At 39.7% G+C, this 18,511-nt stretch overlaps 13 protein-coding genes and 1 non-coding gene across 14 annotated transcripts; 6 read left to right on the top strand and 8 right to left on the bottom strand.

The window, feature by feature from the left end:
- Window positions 1-568: 568 nt before the first annotated feature.
- Window positions 569-1,642, top strand: CSI2 (Csi2p; the record flags this gene model as incomplete). The annotated part of the gene is made up of 1 exon (XM_445794.1): window positions 569-1,642. The coding sequence occupies one exon, from the start codon at window positions 569-571 to the stop codon at window positions 1,640-1,642; it is 1,074 nt and encodes a 357-aa protein (XP_445794.1).
- Window positions 1,643-2,093: 451 nt separating this feature from the next.
- COQ10 (ubiquinone-binding protein COQ10) lies at window positions 2,094-2,681 on the bottom strand (the record flags this gene model as incomplete). Its single annotated transcript, XM_445793.1, has 1 exon — window positions 2,094-2,681. One exon carries the CDS (start codon window positions 2,679-2,681, stop codon window positions 2,094-2,096), a length of 588 nt encoding a protein of 195 aa, XP_445793.1.
- Window positions 2,682-3,011: 330 nt separating this feature from the next.
- Window positions 3,012-3,785, top strand: MDM12 (ERMES complex subunit MDM12; the record flags this gene model as incomplete). The annotated part of the gene is made up of 1 exon (XM_445792.1): window positions 3,012-3,785. One exon carries the CDS (start codon window positions 3,012-3,014, stop codon window positions 3,783-3,785), a length of 774 nt encoding a protein of 257 aa, XP_445792.1.
- A 166-nt stretch (window positions 3,786-3,951) lies between these two features.
- On the bottom strand, window positions 3,952-5,046 carry RCL1 (rRNA-processing endoribonuclease; the record flags this gene model as incomplete). The annotated part of the gene is made up of 1 exon (XM_445791.1): window positions 3,952-5,046. One exon carries the CDS (start codon window positions 5,044-5,046, stop codon window positions 3,952-3,954), a length of 1,095 nt encoding a protein of 364 aa, XP_445791.1.
- A 518-nt stretch (window positions 5,047-5,564) lies between these two features.
- Window positions 5,565-7,679, bottom strand: PLB3 (lysophospholipase; the record flags this gene model as incomplete). Its single annotated transcript, XM_445790.1, has 1 exon — window positions 5,565-7,679. The coding sequence occupies one exon, from the start codon at window positions 7,677-7,679 to the stop codon at window positions 5,565-5,567; it is 2,115 nt and encodes a 704-aa protein (XP_445790.1).
- An 873-nt stretch (window positions 7,680-8,552) lies between these two features.
- HTZ1 (histone H2AZ) lies at window positions 8,553-8,954 on the top strand (the record flags this gene model as incomplete). Its single annotated transcript, XM_002999490.1, has 1 exon — window positions 8,553-8,954. One exon carries the CDS (start codon window positions 8,553-8,555, stop codon window positions 8,952-8,954), a length of 402 nt encoding a protein of 133 aa, XP_002999536.1.
- Window positions 8,955-9,498: 544 nt separating this feature from the next.
- HRD1 (E3 ubiquitin-protein ligase HRD1) lies at window positions 9,499-11,136 on the top strand (the record flags this gene model as incomplete). The annotated part of the gene is made up of 1 exon (XM_445789.1): window positions 9,499-11,136. The coding sequence occupies one exon, from the start codon at window positions 9,499-9,501 to the stop codon at window positions 11,134-11,136; it is 1,638 nt and encodes a 545-aa protein (XP_445789.1).
- A 491-nt stretch (window positions 11,137-11,627) lies between these two features.
- On the top strand, window positions 11,628-11,699 carry tG(UCC)1. The gene has a single exon. It is a non-coding gene; the product is annotated as a tRNA-Gly (tRNA).
- A 403-nt stretch (window positions 11,700-12,102) lies between these two features.
- Window positions 12,103-12,477, bottom strand: ZEO1 (Zeo1p; the record flags this gene model as incomplete). Its single annotated transcript, XM_445788.1, has 1 exon — window positions 12,103-12,477. One exon carries the CDS (start codon window positions 12,475-12,477, stop codon window positions 12,103-12,105), a length of 375 nt encoding a protein of 124 aa, XP_445788.1.
- Window positions 12,478-13,647: 1,170 nt separating this feature from the next.
- PCL1 (Pcl1p) lies at window positions 13,648-14,448 on the bottom strand (the record flags this gene model as incomplete). Its single annotated transcript, XM_445787.1, has 1 exon — window positions 13,648-14,448. One exon carries the CDS (start codon window positions 14,446-14,448, stop codon window positions 13,648-13,650), a length of 801 nt encoding a protein of 266 aa, XP_445787.1.
- Window positions 14,449-14,613: 165 nt separating this feature from the next.
- Window positions 14,614-14,814, bottom strand: GVI51_E01991 (uncharacterized protein; the record flags this gene model as incomplete). The annotated part of the gene is made up of 1 exon (XM_445786.1): window positions 14,614-14,814. One exon carries the CDS (start codon window positions 14,812-14,814, stop codon window positions 14,614-14,616), a length of 201 nt encoding a protein of 66 aa, XP_445786.1.
- Window positions 14,815-15,210: 396 nt separating this feature from the next.
- Window positions 15,211-16,083, bottom strand: SHR5 (Shr5p; the record flags this gene model as incomplete). Its single annotated transcript, XM_445785.3, has 1 exon — window positions 15,211-16,083. The coding sequence occupies one exon, from the start codon at window positions 16,081-16,083 to the stop codon at window positions 15,211-15,213; it is 873 nt and encodes a 290-aa protein (XP_445785.3).
- Window positions 16,084-16,342: 259 nt separating this feature from the next.
- MDY2 (Mdy2p) lies at window positions 16,343-16,951 on the top strand (the record flags this gene model as incomplete). The annotated part of the gene is made up of 1 exon (XM_445784.1): window positions 16,343-16,951. One exon carries the CDS (start codon window positions 16,343-16,345, stop codon window positions 16,949-16,951), a length of 609 nt encoding a protein of 202 aa, XP_445784.1.
- Window positions 16,952-17,202: 251 nt separating this feature from the next.
- Window positions 17,203-18,159, bottom strand: GVI51_E01925 (uncharacterized protein; the record flags this gene model as incomplete). The annotated part of the gene is made up of 1 exon (XM_445783.1): window positions 17,203-18,159. The coding sequence occupies one exon, from the start codon at window positions 18,157-18,159 to the stop codon at window positions 17,203-17,205; it is 957 nt and encodes a 318-aa protein (XP_445783.1).
- Between the last annotated feature and the right edge of the window lie 352 nt (window positions 18,160-18,511).

The raw sequence follows: 18,511 nt of genomic DNA, 5'->3' as shown, positions 1-18,511 counted from the left end.
AGACACTTTTCGTGCTGAACCCATCATATTGCCCCACTGTTTAGTAATAGTGCAGATCAAGGGCTGATAATTTTCTAACCATGATCTAGTAATAAGCTGCAAGAGATTAAGAAAGGCAAAGCAAAATTATTCTCAGAATTCGGACCATGTATAGACTGAAAGGCCAGAGAAAGTCAGATTTTGGCGCAGCATGTGAGCGAATATGATCTAAAAATATAATCACATATTGATGGAACAGTTTTAGCAGGGAGGGTCATCCATTCTGCTAATAGATGAGGATCGTGGGCTTTTCAAAATGCTGTTCTGGTATATAAATGCTGAGGGAGCTGACCAATAACTCAGATGCAGTAAATACTGTCTTATTATTGTGTGCGTTTTATTCATTGATGGAAGCAAACGAAAGCCTAATTATTTTGGAGATAGTTATATAAGGAGAGCTGAAGACCATTCTAAATAGGCATAGTTATAGGATCACTATTACAAAATAGCATTATAATTATAGTCTTTAAGATTCACCTAAAAAGTTTTGCTATTGAAGGGACAATTCATACTAACATAAGGTTGAAGAATGAAATCTTCACAAGTTACACAGATATTTTTGCTCATAGCATCCTTCCTAGTCTCGTCTGTTGACGCCGTTGTGGTTGCAACACAGCCTTCCCACCACTTGCATATGAGAGGGTTGCCAAAACTGGTGACAACAAGTGAAACACCAACTCCAACTTCTACAGAAGAGCCTAGTACATCCTCAACCTCAGACAACTCAGAGAGCTCTGAAACTGAAGGATCATCCACAGAAATTACAAGCACTTCCGAATCCTCCATTTATTCTGAATCTGTAACAGCATCTAGCACAACAAGCGATACTGATTCAGAAACATCCAGCACGACAAGCTATACTTCCTATACCCCATCAACTACTTCTGTTTCCGTTGGCCCAATATATATTCCAAGTGCACAAAATAACAAGTATGTTTATCATGCTACACATCCATCTGGTACCGTTTTTACCGCCTTTGGTAGTTGTCTAGCATTTATTGCTCTAGTTCTTGTGTTAGTTTGGATAGCATTAACTCTACGGTCTTGGAAAAATGCAAGAAAAGAATACCAAATTAGAGAACGGGAAAATAAATATCAGCTTGATCCTTACTACTTCCAAAATGGTGACAAGGATGATTATTCTAGTAGTGACTCTGATGTTGCAAGTGATATATCTGAAAAGATTCTGAAGAAGAAAGCTTCAAGGATGAGTTTGTATAGCTTAGGAGGTGGCTCGGCGTTTAATCTTTTGAGCTCCGAAAAGCTTGACACTAAACCACCAGCACCACCATCAAACAATCCACGTTTATCTATGTTCATTTCTCCCACTGAAATACTAAAAAACGAGGGTAATACATGGAGTACAGATAGCTCGGCATTCAATTCATTAACTAGCACTCCTCGTGAGCAATCTGTTGCCAATATAATAGTGCCCCAAAATGGTCTCAATAAACTGGGTGACCCACCTTTCACAGGGAAAAACCTAAGTAATATGGACATATCGTCTACACCTGGTGTGGCAATACCAAAACCTAATGGGAATCAAAAAAGAGGTAGACCTCCGAGCGCTCATTTAGATGACCTTCTCGACGGCATCCAATAATCACTGCATTTCTCAACAGGCATTAAAATCATTTTTATTTCTTTTTTCAACATTCTAATACACTTATTTTGCATATGTTCTTTAAAGAGCAACTTCTAAAGGATACATTTATACTTAAAATTTGATAAGGTGCTCACAGTCATGAAATATGCTGTTGTAGTAGTGAAACACATACAAATTAAAGGTATAGCGAGTATACACTAATGACCCTTCCCCATAAAAAATAATAATATAAAATCACTAAGGATATGGTTATCCTCTTATAGATCAATTTGAAGGAAAATCAATAAGCAAAAGTCATTTCCGATCAAGTCAAGATTTGATATTTTTACTATTTATATATAACTATGTACATTAGAGTTTAACAAATAATTTAAAGGATAAATTCCGAATTATGTACAGGTACAGTTTCTACTTTATGTTCAAATTTCACAAGTATCCATAAAGATCGTCATTGTGGGTTTTCGAGTACTGCGGCTTTCTTTAAGTGATAAACTCTCCTAGCAAAGGCATCCATGACTAGTTCGGTTACACTTTTTGCAAATATCGAAGATATACTATTGTATAACCGTGATTTAAATTTAAATTTTAGTAATAACTCAACTGTAGAGGCATCCTTTCTAGTCGGGTGCGTGCTTATTGTCCATTGCGAGGATAAAATATCAAACAAATTGTGTGAAAGTGACTCTGCTCGCACAACGTAAACCTCCTTACCACTCACCTTAGACTTGCAATCAACATCACATACAAATCTTTCATCATATTGTTTGAAACCAACTCTCAAACCTGCCACTTTAGGTTTATTGGAGTCATCGCGCTCGTTTACAAAGGAGTCTTCGCAATATGGTATGAACTCATGATATTTTGACACTTCAGAGACGACATCATATACTTGTGATGGTGTACCTTGGATTATCTTCGGCAGTACATATTTTTGAGTTTTTATTTCATGGAAAGGGTTCAATTGATCAAAAAATCCCCTTGTTCCAAATGGTCTTAATAGCGACCGGTTAAGACATCGTACCCCCACGTAAGACATTGTCCCTCCAACTTAGCAATCTGATGTTATGTATTATTCAAAATGGAGTTATATTAGGCTATAGTCAGCTTGATTAATGAAGGACCATTGCATATAAAGTCGATAGTCATTGCCTCAGCTTTGTAGAAGCTTGAAATCATCCAAATTCCACTTACTTTTTCAAATTGAAGAGATGAGCATGGAAGTGAGAACATACAAGATCATTAATTAAAAATGGTTTACAGCATAGATTAAACAACTCAAGAAACAGTATCAATAATTATTTATAGTGTAAGTTCAAAACTATTGTTTTGCTGCCCGAACAGTAAGTGAACTTTGGCTTTCTGAAGGATGTCTTTTGAGATTAATTGGGAGAAGCTTTCATCAGACAGTGATCTGACAAGCAATATTAGGGAAGGATTGAACGGGTACTTCCAAGAACTTGAGTTACCGAGTTACGTAAGGGCAATTGAGCTAGTAGATTTTGGTTTTGGTAAGATAGCACCCAATATTACACTCCGGGAAATATCAAGTCCGCTTCAGGATTTTTATGACGCTGTAAATGAGGAATATGAAGAAGATAATGAGACATCATCAGAAATGCACGGAAGAGATGGTCAAAACGTCGGTGAAAGTGGAGAAGAGGCGGTAGTAGAAAAGAAAGAAACAGATACCCAATTTCTGATCGAATTTGAATATAAAGGTGATATGTCGCTCACTTTGACGGCAGAGTTGGTGCTAAACTACCCTGTTGAAAGGTTCATGACATTGCCCTTAAAAATTAGTATAAGTAACATTGGTCTTCACTCGCTTTGTCTGGTATCGTACCTAGCTAAACAAGTGTTCATATCCATGTTGTGCGATGTCAGTGACCCGGTTCTAGATGATGTGGATTGTGTTCTTGATCCTAATGGACCTGTACTTTTGGCAAACAAACCATTGGAAAGAATTTCCATCATTAGAAGTATGAAAATAGAAACCGAGATTGGAGATAGATTCAAAGATGATGGCTCAACGCTACGTAGTGTCGGTCAGCTTGAAGAGTTTATAGTTCAGAAATTGAAAGATTTTCTGCGAAAAGAGTTGGCTTGGCCCAGTTGGGTAAATTTAGACTTTAATGATTAATGACTAACCACAGTTTTGCGCAAAACTTGATCCAGGCATGAATGATTTTTATACATTCATTCAATCGTTCCGATGTTTTGAAAGCTCATGAAGATCTTTATAAATTTGGTGTATTAATGTGAAGTTAAATAATGATATATATTCTATGCTATTTAGTGAAATCTGTTCATGCAATTTTCTTATTTGTGTTGGTGAAACCGATACCTTTAACTGTAGCAATAAAATCGTCGCTTCCGATGTCATCTACTGGTTTCAAAAATACTTCGGTACCAAATATTTTTTTAATATCTCGAAGCATTTGGATAAATCTTTCGTCCACCTGTTCTCTTGTTATTCTAAGTCTGCCAATATCTTCTTTTCCAATGACCATATACGTTATAGCAAGTGGTAGTTGATTTCTGTCAACTGCGGCACTCTTTGATATCTCTTCTATAAGTTTGTAGGCTACCTTAGAACCTATCTCTTCTGGTATATCACCAGAGCCACCTATTTCTTCAGCAAAGTAACACCAGCCCTTCTTTTTTGTCTCAGCTACAATTGTAATACCCCAACCTGGACTTTTACCAGAGTTTTCTCCTCTCCAGACATCTGCGGTGATGTTAACTTCACATTTAACATTTTTCAAGACTTGTTTAGCACCATCTATCATTCTATTTACCATCGACGGACTCACACGCGTAGAATATGCAACACCTCTTATAGATGATATCACTGGTCTGTCTAACTCATGCATTGTTATCGGCTGGGCAATTAGAGAATCTACAACTAAGTGAACCTCACCACCACCTTGTGGTGGAGACCCACGTTTCAGTGTATGTAACGCACATTCTCTCACACCAAACTTTTCCATGACAGGCATTAAACCCCATTTTATAGCCTCTATACCAGCATCGTTATGTGAGGCGGTGATACCTTTGAATACTATGGAAAACTTCTTCTTTGAAAATGGCGCCAAATATAGCATGGGCTCCACAAAATATCCTACTGGCTTAGATGGAGGGCATGTATGTGTATAAGGGCCACCAATGATAATACCAGGTCTATAGATGACAGTAGTACCAGTATATGATATTTCTATAACACTACCATTGGTCACAGCTTCCATAAGTCTTAAAAATGACACTTCATGGTCCCTCAAACCGGGATTCAAATCCTGGGAACGTATCTTCTCTATTTTAATTGGCTTACCTGATAAAGTTGCAAAGATAATCCTATGTCTAAAATTCTCAGGTCCCTGGAAAACCACATATTGGGACGACATTGTTTCACTTGGTAAAAACTGAAAAGATTACTTGCCTTTCTAGTTCTAATAGAATAATCTCCTGACAATATGGGTTTGAAAATTTTTGAATAAGACGTTCCTCTCCTGACTATAGATGATCAATTCATACAATTATTCTATACTATGCATTCGAATTTTGCGATGAGCATCTCAAAATTTTTTTCAAAATTTTTCAAAATTTTCACCTTACAAATGAAAGCTGTACGGACTTGTCTGTGAAAATTACTTGAGTTGAGCAAAATATAGCCTGGTAGTTGATTCAAGTCATAGTTATTGAATGAATACCAGAGTAGGCAGAGGTAAATAATTCTTTGAGAAGAATCGAATGAAGTTCGATATAATATAGTCTATACATGATATATGCCTACGGGAGGGGGGGGGGGGAGTTGACTTTCCAAAATGTTTCAGTTATCAACCAGTTACAGAATGTCTATAAAAAAGGGAAAGCCTTCAACCACAAATAAATCCTCATAGTAGAAAGCAAGTAATAATTCCTTCTATAATAAAGATGCGGATAAAGTGCAAATGAATGTCACTATCGCATATGCAATGGAAGTTGCAGGAATACCTAGCTTCGAAGATAAATTTATCAAGGGTTTGTTTGAGCCTTTATCAATTGCTCCTGTCGGTAAAAGCTTGCCGGTATATGTTGCCGCATGGTGAATCTCGTCTACATTTGAATAGTGAAAGAAGTGATAGTCATCTACGTCATCGTCTGTAAAATCTTCATCTGAGTAGTCGTCAATACCATCACCATCTTTATCCTCCTCTGGGTTGATGAAGGAATGATGAACATCTTGTTTCAATTCATCTAGTGGTGTGTCATCCACAGTACCGTCCCAACAATACCTGGCTAAGCACCTTTCACACTCTGATGGCAGTTCTAGATCAAGTGCTTCTTGTTTTCTTTTCATGATGGCACATGCTATGCACCCTATGAACTCTGGGTCGTCGGTAAAATTATTCCTAGTGGCTATCTCAAACCCATTCGATATCATATTAGCCATTTGGTCCCTAGAATAGGAGAGCTTAAAGGCACTTTGATTGCTGTTGAAGGAGTATTCAGAGTTTGGGTAGTACACAACCAATGGTGGTATATATTTTAAGCTTGTCATATTGGTAGCATTGCAACCAAAGAACGTTGGTCTCTTATTTAAACCGAGATTGATGAAAGTATTGGTATCGGGGATATGTGGGAATGCGATTTTCTGTCCTTGCAGAACGAATTGTCTTTCATATGTGTGAACAAGAGAAGATCCATCAGGCCATTGCAGCTTGTTATCTGCCGAATTATCAATAGCAAAGATAATATCCAAGTCACGGTCTCTTTGCAATAACGGGATTAATGGAACATTCTCATCATCTTCACCACCGTCGACCAAGTAAAGGTGTTCGCTGTCAACGATACTAGTACTGAAGTTCTCCATCACGTAGCGTGTATCTTTGAAAGGGTTGGGGTTATAGACTGCTACGTCGTTGAACTCATGAGCCCAACTTTTTAGAAGGTTTGTTGCCCATTTGGTGACGAAATTAGGTAAATGTGTGGAGTTGATTCTTAGTAAAAATTGGTTGAACAAATTTGATGATGTACCCATGATGAATGCTGTATTATCAAAACCTTCGATACATTTTTTGGCCGTGTGAGCCACTGGCTTACCGTTCGTGACATTTGTCCCCAGGTATTTGACGTCTGTGAATGCGTTTAGTGAGGGATCCCACGAGCCCATTTCGAATGGGTTGAACTCGAAGACGGTAGCGTTCAGTGCGATAGCGTTGGAGCCTGGGTAACGGCCGTCGGCCACTGTGATCGGTAGAGGCATGTCACCTGCTTGGAAGATAGGAGAGTCTCTCAGAGAGGACCAAGTGTAATCAATACCACCTCTCTCCAAAGTAGGGAAGAACTTGTAAGATAGGGCCCTGCCCCATACGTCTGCCAGCGATGTGTTGAAGCCGGCCTCCTGTTTAGCCTTCACTGCATTGGTGATGTGGTCCCATCTACGAGCGGTCTTGATGATGTTGAGACCGCCTGGGGACACGATCGAGTCGCTCAGGTCCCATATAGGGTCCTTAGTGATTTTGCCCTGTTTCCTAGCCGTCTTGCGGTCGTAGTTCATGTCCAGGATATCCTGTACCGAGGTCCAGTTATTCCAGGACAACGAGGCGACCAGCCAGTTACCGCCCGAGCAGCCTGTCATGTATGTGGTGCTCTGCAGAATGCCCCCGAGACCGTGATCCATGGCGCCGCGCGTCCTGTTGTCGAATGCAGACAGTATACCTGCACCGGTAAGCATCGACCTGTAGCCACCGCCGGACACTGCGATCCCTATCCTCGGCACCATCCCGGCGTCGAATATGCGATGGAACAGCTGCGTGAAGTTTTGCGAAGAGGACGTGGCGCGCTGCAAGAAGTTATGCAGCGCTTCCTTTGTGCGCACGTCTCTTCTTTGCAGCCACTGAGTCTCGTTCTGGGACAGCCCTGAGGCCTCTCGCACCAGGTTTATATCATCGCTGGGGCAGTACGCCAGCTTCGGGGCGTACTGATCAGCGACGGAGTACCCGCTCGATCCCGAGCACAGCACCAGCACCAGCACCAAGAAGAGAGACGGAAGCATGTTTGTCAGAGCGGATGATCGTTTTCCTTTGAGTTAGAAATATTTGTTATATACAGCTCTTTATATAATTTGGATCATCGCTGAGCCATTTTTTTTTTTATTTTATTTTGTATTTTTTTTCAGTTGCGATCATCACATCACATCACATCACATCACATCGAGTTTTGTGATTTTTTTGCCAAAAAAGAGGTTGATCCCCACAGAGAAGCCCGCACAAAGGACTCGAAAACTCCCAAAGATAATGATTTCCCATGCCTCAAGGGGGGTTTTATGTAGTTAAAAGGAGTAAACCTATATACAGACCAGCATGTACTATCTGGATATTCTTGAACCGGGTTGTTATTATCGCTTGCATGAAATAGCATTGCGAGTAAGTGTATGTGTGTCTGAATCATGTGATATCCCGTACTTCAGTATGTGTACACCCGTATATATGTATATCAGGTGCCGTACCGTGTATCAGTATGTGTAATCATTTGATACGTCAATCATGTGATACACGTACAATTGTATATCACGTGTATTAAATACTTATCAACGGGTAATACATGTGATCAAGTACGTATAGATGTATATATTATCACGTGTTTGTTTTGTATAGAAAGAGCCGTAGAAGGAAGGGAGAAGGGGGAGAAGGAGAGGAGAAAGAGAGAAAAGCCCGTAGTAACGCGTTGTAGGGGATCCATTGCCTTACAGTAGAAAACCCTTTGTGCTCATCGCGCGACTTTTTGGGATTCTGACTTTCGCCAAAAATCAAAAAATCAAAAATCAAAAATCAAAAATCAAAAATCAAAACAAATAACTATAACTATATCTACAAGCTACAAACTACAAGCTACTTTCCTCTACAAATAAAAGACAAGTAAAAACACAATGTCTGGTAAGATGCATGGAGGTAAAGGTAAGTCTGGTGCGAAGGATGGGATGCGTGCGCAGTCTAGTTCTGCGAGGGCTGGGTTACAGTTTCCTGTGGGAAGAATCAAGAGGTATTTGAAGAGGAGCGCCAGCGGTAAGGCGCGTGTGGGGTCTAAGGCTGCTATATATCTGACTGCGGTGTTGGAGTATCTGACTGCGGAAGTGCTAGAGCTGGCTGGTAATGCTGCCAAGGACCTGAAGGTGAAGAGAATCACGCCTAGACATTTGCAACTTGCGATCAGGGGTGACGACGAGCTGGATTCTCTGATCAGAGCCACTATCGCATCCGGTGGTGTGTTGCCACACATCAACAAGGCTCTGCTGTTGAAGGTAGAGATGGGTAAGAAGAACAGAAACTGATTTTTTCCGCTTTCGATCCTATTTTTTTTCTCTCTCTCTTATTGGAAATTACATATTTGTCATACTCTATCGGAATACTGCCCAAAAACCTAACAAAATACAAGTTGTAATATTAATGGAATGTGTATACTCTTTTTTATTTCTATAATTTTAATATAAAATGAACCTAAAACTTAAAATTGAAACATAAGACATCTCATAAATGCTTTTGAAGGAAAGCTACAGCTGGTAATGAAATCGATGGGGGGGGTACAAATCAGCATAGCACTTCAGTGCCCAGCTTCACCTATCTCAGGACTATATCTGTTGTAATCCTATGTTTAGACTGATTTCAACAATATGCCATTGTTGAGAACCTCTTAACTATGTCGTCTATGGGTATGTCCCTATATTTTGTAATGAGCAATGAGGAAATGGCACTCCATTATGAGCCCTGGTGCCTTGGACCATATATAAGAGACGGGTGCGAGTGCTGTTCCGTCGTTCTTCTGTAGTAGTGCCAGAATAGCAGTAACGCTGATGGTAAGAGAAGGCGAAGGTGAAGATGTTGACGGCTATACACAAGCGGGAGTTTCTGATTTTTACTGCCATCACGTATGTGCTGACGATATACTGTGTTATATCGGCTTGTCAGAGCAGTGTGTCCTTCTTGCAGATAGCTCTGAAGCTGTCTGAAGGGTTCAATATACTGATTATAACTGTGTTCACGTTGCTGAACTCGACACTGCTGTGGCAGTTCCTGACGAGCATGCTGTTTGGGGAACTGCGCATTATAGAACATGAGCATATCTTCGAGAGATTGCCTTTCGCAGTGATAAACACTATATTCATGTTTTCCACTTTCAATGAGAAGTACTTCTTCACATTGGCCACATGCGCATTGGTGTTGCTATACATGAAGGTGTTCCATTGGATTTTAAGGGATAGGCTGGACCTGTTGTTGCAAGGAATCAATGAGGATACCAGATGGAAGGATTTGCTAGTGAACCGGTACATTTGTAACTTGCTGTTGCTTGTGGTAATTGACTCTTACGTGATTTCGTTCTGTGTCTCCACGGCTTACAACATTGCAAGTTCGATCTTCACGGCTGGCACCAATTCCATCGTCCTCGGCGGAGGTTCCCCTCTCACACAGAGAGCATTAATCTACATCATGCAAGCCATGGAGTTCACAAACTTGATGATAGACCTAGTTAACTTGATATTGAACACTGGACTACAATTTTACGAATTTCACTTGTCGAGAAAGTTCTCACAGAATAACCCTACATTCAACTCCATATCTGCTGAAGATGCTGACACAGAATCTGAAGACGGTGACTCCCAATTCAATGGGTTAGAAGGTAAATTCATGTATGAGAAACTGATTGATGTTGTAACAAGGTTTTTGCAGACATTGGTTCATGTAGTGATGGCGATGGTACTCAATTTGCCTTTGATGCTAGTGAAGGACATATTCGTCGACGTATGGGTCCTTTATATGAACTCTAAGTCCTTGTTGGCGATCTGGAAAAATAGTAAACAACTGGATACAAAACTCCCAACTATGACTAGTGACGATTTGAATAACGATCCTAACTTCGACAATGTTTGCATTGTCTGTATGGATGAGCTTGTGTCAGAGAACCCTCACCATCATCAAAGTGATGGCAAAAAACCAAAGAAACTACCATGTGGTCATGTTTTACATCTTTCTTGTCTAAAAAATTGGATGGAAAGATCACAAACATGTCCAATTTGTAGATTGCCTGTGTTTGATGAAAATGGTGAGATTCTAGCACCATCTTCCGCCAATGTATCACAGACAAATTTAAACCCTGGTGAAAATCCAGATCAACGAGATGAGGCAGACGACGAATTAGAGGACGACACTTCTATTGCTGATTTACCAATAACAGATAATATCAGTGCTATACCATTGACATCGGATTATCCTTTCTCAATAAGAAATGTTGGTCAAGAAGTCTGTAAAGAGCTTGGAGGAACCTCAGAAGAGATGACACACGATGTGGACGAGGAAATCTTGGAATTTGAAATCGAAGATTCTACAACGGGGAGAGCACTGCCCGCAAGAATGACGATAAAGAAAAGATCTCATACTAATAAAGTCTCTGTTCCTAGTGAATCCATAATAGCAAGCCATCCCGAACAAGACAATAACGAAAAAATGCATAACATGTAAAAATAAAGATAAATATATGTACTTATTATCAATGTTTATTCGTATACACTAACGATATTTGTTGTTTTCTTATATGAAATTTATGTTTAGTTGACCGACAATCACATTTGCTGGTACACCAAACCCAAAGATTGATAAATCAATAACATTCAATACTAAACTGGCATATTATGTATACAGATTAAGTTACATTTAATGAATGTTTTTGTAAGAAATGTACATTATAATTATTAAATGTCTTTGAAGAGACTATCATAAAGATAATCAATTAAAAGAACTACAGATTTAATGTTTTTCGTTGAAGTAGTAAGAAATCGTGGCTGGCAACTAAATTTACAGTTCCGTATTATATAATAAATTAATTAAAGTCAAATACCTAACTCGAAAGTTCCTTCAGGGCCGCTGTGTATGAGAAAATTCCTGAGGTTCGGTATATACTAGCACTAAATAAGGGCAAATCAAAACCCAAGAGTAGACAACAAACATCTCAGGGGCGGTTAGTGTAGTGGTTATCATTCCACCCTTCCAAGGTGGAGACACGGGTTCGATTCTCGTACCGCTCAAATTTTTTTGCCAAAATTTTACAGTAAAATTGAAGGTATCATACTCTGATATTATAAAAGTATATGATTTTTTTTTCTTATCTTTAATCGACATTGAAAATACTTCTGACAATACTATAATTACTGGATTCTAGCTGTGGTATTATGCCCCAACAACATTCACCGAGAATATAATCGCGAAATAAATTTCTAAACAGATAATATATTGAAAAAAATTTAATTATTAATTATTAGTTATTAGCAAAATACAGAAACTTTAAAAAAGATAAATAGGGAAAATAAAATCAAGAATAGTAACTCTTACAGAAATCGAAGTAATTCTCTTTTTTTTTATTTTATTTTAAAATGATTGAAAATAAAAAAAAAAACTGAAGTATTATAGCACAAGGTTAGAAGCAGCTTCTTAGTTGAAGAAAGAAGAGATCTTCTTGGTGAACTTGGAGAAGAAGTTCTTGTTTTCCTTTTCAGACTTCTTGGAGTCCTTCTTGGAGTCCTTCTTAACTTCTTCGACCTTCTTGGCGGCCTTGTCCTTAGCTTCCTCGGTCTTAGCCTTGGCGTCTTCGACAGCTTCAGCGGTCTTTTCCTTAGCTTCTTCGACAGCTTCAGCAGCGTTTTCCTTGGCTTCTTCAACTTGAGCCTTGGCGTTGTCAGCAGCTTCCTCAGAACCTTGCTTTACTTCGTCGACCTTGTCGACCAATTGTTCCTTGGATTCTTCGACCTTGGCGGCGACTTGTTCGTTGGTTTCATCGACCTTCTTACCTAATTCTTGAGCAGACATTGTATTGTATGTTTTTTTTTTAGATTGTTTTGATAGTGTATTTTTAGTATTACTTTTAACTGTGAAAGAAAATAATTATACAAAGAAACTTTTACTTAGGAAGTAAAAAATATAGAATTCCAATTACAGAGTTTGAGAAAAGGCTATAGTTGGCCACAAACTGGGTTCCTATATATATCAGGAAAAAAAAATTTCCTGTTTGTTCATTTTACCTGGCAGTTACTTGTAGTTTCCCATTGGTTCCACAAAAGAATAAAATTTTTTTTGTAATCGATGCTATGCATAACACAAAAATATAGCTCTTTTCTTTAAAGCATTGCAGTGGACCCTTTTTACCAGAAACAGTACAATGGATAGAGGGAATTATGCAGATAATATAGCTAGCTGCGTCAATTACTGTGTTGCTAGGGGTCCACGAACATGGGTTAGCCTAAACGTAAGTGCCCAGAGGTTCGGCAAACCCGGGCTTTGACAATTGTTTACTGTACATATGATAAGTGTGTACTAAGTTTTACCTGCACCAGCTTACGATAGTAAAGTAAGAAGCACACCAAAGAGTGGGGGTGGAAGAGCAACAGCCCTGGATGCAAAGACAGGTGAGTGCTTTCTTGCTACATATTAAAATAGAATAAACTAAAATACTAAAAAAAATGGCATCTCCGTAACATTCGAACAGCTTACACTAACAGAATGTCCAAGGACAACGTTTGTGTGTGGTAACAAGAAATTGCTGGCAGTGTTGCAAGATTCGAAGAACTTGGAAGAACTAAACTACCTCCAGCGAAGCTATCCTGGTCCTTTGCTATGGGGATTCGTATGGATTAAGTTAGCTTTTCTATATTCTTTTCTTTTTTGACTTTTCCACAACTGGATGAAAACAAAACAAAGATGCTAGTAATCGATAAAGTCGTGTCGGATTGATACGGGAGAGAAGATAGAAGATAGAAGGTAGAAGGTAGAAGGTAGAAGGTAGAAGGTAGAAGTAGATACGAATAAGTTATTTCTTTTTCCTATGGATATATGTCTATAATAATTCTATAAAAGTCTCTTGTACTAGGGTATTGTGAATTGAAGTTTAAAAAATTGAAATAAAAAAAAATGCCTCTTAATGATTTGTAGGCTTTGAACTGAAAGGTGAACCTATGGGAATATCGTTACTGTAGAAAATGCTTATACGTACACGTAATTGTGTGGTGGTGAGTTTCTATCCACTAGCGTTGAAGTTGAACTTAGGTTAGACGAAACACTAATGTTTCTGTGATGGTATAGCTCACTCTTTGGTACGTATTTGCTCTGGAGCTTGTTGTAACTGTTGTAACTGTTGTAACTGTTGTAGCTGTTGCTATTCGTGTAATTGTGGCCCTTAGTGTAGTTGTAACTGTGGTATGCGCCTGCGCTTACCTTTTGTTGGTTGTTTGAGTAGATTCTCTTTCTTTGCAAGTACGACCTTTGCAAATCTTCCTTGATTGGTTCCAGCAGTGGTCTTAGATCAAGAATCAAGTCATCCTCGGAGACATTGATGTCCCAGTTTAGCAACTGTAACAGTTGTCTTTCCATTAGGTTGATGTCTTCGAGACTGAACAGACCGTCGGTGTAACGAGCCCAATGGACGTTCTTAGGGGAAGAGTCGTTGTGGCACTTCGAGCTTAGAATTAGACACGCTAGAAATAGACGGTGGATGGTGGATGGTAGACCAGTAGCATCCTTTGGCAGGATTCTCTTCAGCTTGTTCAAGTAGCAGACAGTAGCCAGCAATGTGGGCGTGTAAACGTTTGTGTATCTGACCAGTCTGGTAATGAAGGTCATCAAGCTTGGCAAATGCTCCTTGGAGTGTCTAGATGGCGAGCTTGGAGGCGATGGGTAGTTGCTCTGTGGAAGCACTTTCAGCGTAACATTGGTCAAGTACTTCACTATATCGTCAGTGACTGGCGACTTCATAAGAACATGCAAAGCTTTCTTGTATTCGCTCATGGTTGTAAGTGGTATATGTAATTAGTTTTGAATAGTTGTCTTATCTTTCCTATATGTTTTACAAGAGAGAGAAACATCCATAATTGATATCCTCATCATTGCAATAAAAAGGTCTGGTTATATATATGATCAAAATTGTTATCGATGATGATAGCTTATGGCTTTTCATAGCTGTGATCGCCAAAAGTTAAAGCATTTTAGCGTCTGAGTTAGAGCCACTTCATCCATTTTTAAAATAAAAAGAACACCAATTTCCTTCACTATAGAATTCGTGTAATTGGGTAATTGGGTAATTGGGTAATTGGCAATTGGCGTACTAGTCATTGTAACTTCGATAACTGCAATTATACCAACTTCATCGAACATATGGCTGCCCTCTTTCTGCACCTCTGGCTGCCTGCGTGCGCAATTTCCCCTTCCAGGCAGAACGTCATTTTTCCCCTTCTGCCTACGACACCACGAAACGCCAAAAAATTCTCTGCCTACGCCAGAAAAGAGAAAAAAGCGTCCAGCCTAGAGCGTACTGGGGGGGCCAGTGCAACCACTGTATTCTCTCTCTTATTGGGAACACCATGGCCATGGAGACGGATGAGAGAAGCCAGGAACGAAATTGGTCAAAAGGTGCTTGTAACTTACCCTTTTAGGACAAGTTATTGGTGATTTGATTTGGCGTAATGGGGCATAGCTTTGGTGGATCCTTCCATAAGTGGGCCCACTGCCTCCATTCAACGAGGGTGAGCTGGTCTACCTCAAAGGGAAATATTATTGCGTGCTTATGCTTTTAGGTTTCGGTATTTGGAAGTCTAAAGACAGGAAACCTGAGTCTCTTGGGTTGATCAATTTGATCTGGGCCTCAACAAATGCAGGGGAAGCATTAAGCTCACGTACATAGACGTCTAGTCTTTTCATGGGATCAATGGATAATGCGTAGTTGATCCTTTTGCACACGTAGCTCCACAACCCCAACGTGAATACCTCTAATATAATGTTTAATATGTTATAGAAACCGTACGTGGAGTACGTAGCAAGTAGTATGTCGTTTATCGTAGTGACTATCTCCTGGAAATGTTGCTGTGTTAAGTACAAAGACAATGGCGACACACTGGAATAGCCGTATACATTTCCATCCTGAGTAATACCCCTTGGTACGAATTGCAGCCCATCGGTGTCATGTAATATGGCACCGGGCTCTGATCCAGGCAGCAAGTCGCTGAACATAGGGTACCACCTATTACCCATATCGAACCTCCTCGGTATTCTTACGACGCGGGTCTCCTCAAACAGTCTGGAGTCCTGCGAAGCGTACACGTTCATGAAATGGGTAACACACAAGCTATGGTCCTCATCATGGTCCCTAAATACAGTAGGATTAGTAATATCCGCAAAGTATGACTCTGTCACCTCATGAACATTGAAGAAAACTGGATCCTGAACATCCTCACCTTTCTCATGTGTTCGCCGACTAGAGCGCCCCAGCGACGAGCCTAACGTCCCTTCCTCCAGGATCACATCACTATTAGTATAAAATCTGTTTTCATTATCCTCTAAATCGGTATACATATCTGTTGGCTGCTTCGATAGCGTGCCACTGTTGATGGTGCTAACCATCCCATCTTGCAACGTAGAGCTGTCCATCTTGCCGCCTAACAATACAGTCGGAATAGCTTTAATCCTTGTCGATATACCCGTATATCGAACTGGAGTGGCTTTTTAACTTCTTGCGATGAGCTCTTTTATTCTTGGACCCTTTACACAAGTTGCAAATCCGAATTTTTTTGTCAAATTGCAAGAAAAAAGACTTATAAAAACACAAAGATTGGAAGCAATAGAGCTTTGTATCGATGTAGAAGAAAACAAGAACAGATAAAGTCTTTATTGACCACAACAGAGACAGATGGCTACCCCAGAATTTGAATTTGCTAGCAAGTTTCTCACTCTTGCCACTTTGCAAGAGCCAAAGTTTGCGCAAAATTACCAGAAACCCTTGAAGGACGTTAACTCAATCGGTGTTGCGCTACCTGCTCTCAAGTACAAATACGATCCAACTCGAGTTAGCAAGCAATTACCTTCAGGTGCTGATGCCACCGCTTCTGTAGAGCTAACTTTGAAGAGTATCAGACCACCAAAGTTCACATTCACTGACAAGTTTGGTAGTGATGCCACTGTATTTACCGTTAAGCAAAGAGTGGTCGATGAGGGCCACTGTCGCCACATTCAATCCGTGAAGCTACTACTAAAGGGTAAAGTTCTACATGATAACATGGTTTTGAAGGACTTGGGTGTCTCAAATGCCGCCATAACTGTGATGATCGCCAAGGAAGAAGAAATCAAGTCTACTCCACCAACAATTGAGGCCCGTACTCCAGCCTCTGTACCTTGGAGTGATATACAAGCTCTGTTGAACAATAAGGTTGCTAACGCTGATGAAGCCAAGACAATGTTTGAGCAGTTACAAAAAGGGTATGAACTAGCTCAGCAGAGCTCTACTCCTCAACTTGACTAATCGAGTATAAACATATATCAACGTGAATTTTCTATGTAAAGATAAATAAGAATTTAATATGACGTACCTATCAGAGAGGCTAACCCAAATTATATACTGGACTTCGTCAATATGCTAATGTTCGACAGTAGACATGTTTCATATCTTAACTTGATCATGAATACGTCTCTGTTCTACTGCCTTGACCAGAGTAACCAAGAAGCATTGTAAGATATGTTTCTTTCTGGCTGAAATTATGATTCCGGAGATGCTTATCGTTCCAGAAATTGCTCGTAATAATGCAAAATACTATTTTCGTCATTACTGTTTGTTTGAATGCTGTTTACAAATGCAGTGTTAGTATTTATGATATAATCGTCATCGTCTCTGTTTTGATCATGACCATGCCTGTCGTACCTGGTTGATAAAACAGTGCTGTCCCTCCCGCCAAGATTTCTATTTTGGTATGTCCACAATTGAGACCCCCGCTCTGGTGATCTGGCCCCATTTCTATGTGATGTGATCTTACAAGCCTGCTTGCCCATGTTTGTGGTATCATTCCTTAACGAGGACTTTCTATTGATGCTTAGGGATTGTTTTACAGGCTTTAGTACGCTTCTTGCTCTAGACATCGAACTTGACCTTTTCGGTAAGGAAAATTTCCTGCGTATAGAGTTGCTACTCTTTATTATATTTGGTTTATCTACTGGTGTGTTAGATCTGTTATAAGCTAACATTCTTTCCCAGTCGGACGGTAGACCAATAAAATTACCAGTGTCTGCTTCAAAACCAACATGCACACTATGGATGAAATTAGTCGGAGAAGAAACTCCACTAAGAAGTGGGCATTTGGCAAATATGGTATCTACCCAACCATATAGCTCTTGCTCAGTCTTCAATGCCACATATATACTCTTTGTGTTATTTTTATTGATAGAGTCTGAAGCCACTCCTCCACCATTTACCGACATGGAGGGTCTGGAATTGACTTTCACAATTTCCAAACAAAAGGGCTTGGCCTTGTGTAAGCTCACACATACTATGTTTGTGAGCGGAATACTGACAATGGCACTATCGGTTCTCTTATTGCCTTTGTACAGATCGATATAACAATCATTCAATATCATGTACCGTTTCTGCCACAACAGCGACAGAAACCCATCGTCCTTGTATGAAACCCAGCCTTGTCGCCGAACTACCAGCGGTTGCCCGGGCTTAGCCTTCATCATAGTTGCAATCCTAGGTTAGAGTGCCTCAAGTATTCCAAGCTGAAATTTTAGGTGTTCTCTTTTTATTTCCTGGGAATGCCTCTGATCCTTCTATTTCTGTCATACCCTTTTTCCGACAGTACCAAATGGCACAATAACAATCTCAAGGATCTACCATTACTAGGTTACTATTATTAGCTATCCTTACAATCATTATCGATGATTTATTACTATTTTTCGCCTATATAGGTGGTTTGTTTACACTTGGATCAACATAGTTTCCCGATTGGGTTAAAACACGAATTTTGCAAAATGAGCCAATGAGCTTCACAAAGGTCAAAAATCCACAACTATAATTATAACCACAAGCAAA

This window comes from Nakaseomyces glabratus, chromosome E (genome assembly GCF_010111755.1).
Source record: "Nakaseomyces glabratus chromosome E, complete sequence".
NCBI lineage: Eukaryota > Fungi > Ascomycota > Saccharomycetes > Saccharomycetales > Saccharomycetaceae > Nakaseomyces > Nakaseomyces glabratus.
The sequence above is the reverse complement of the archived record's forward strand: the minus strand, read 5'-3'. Positions and strand labels throughout refer to the sequence as shown.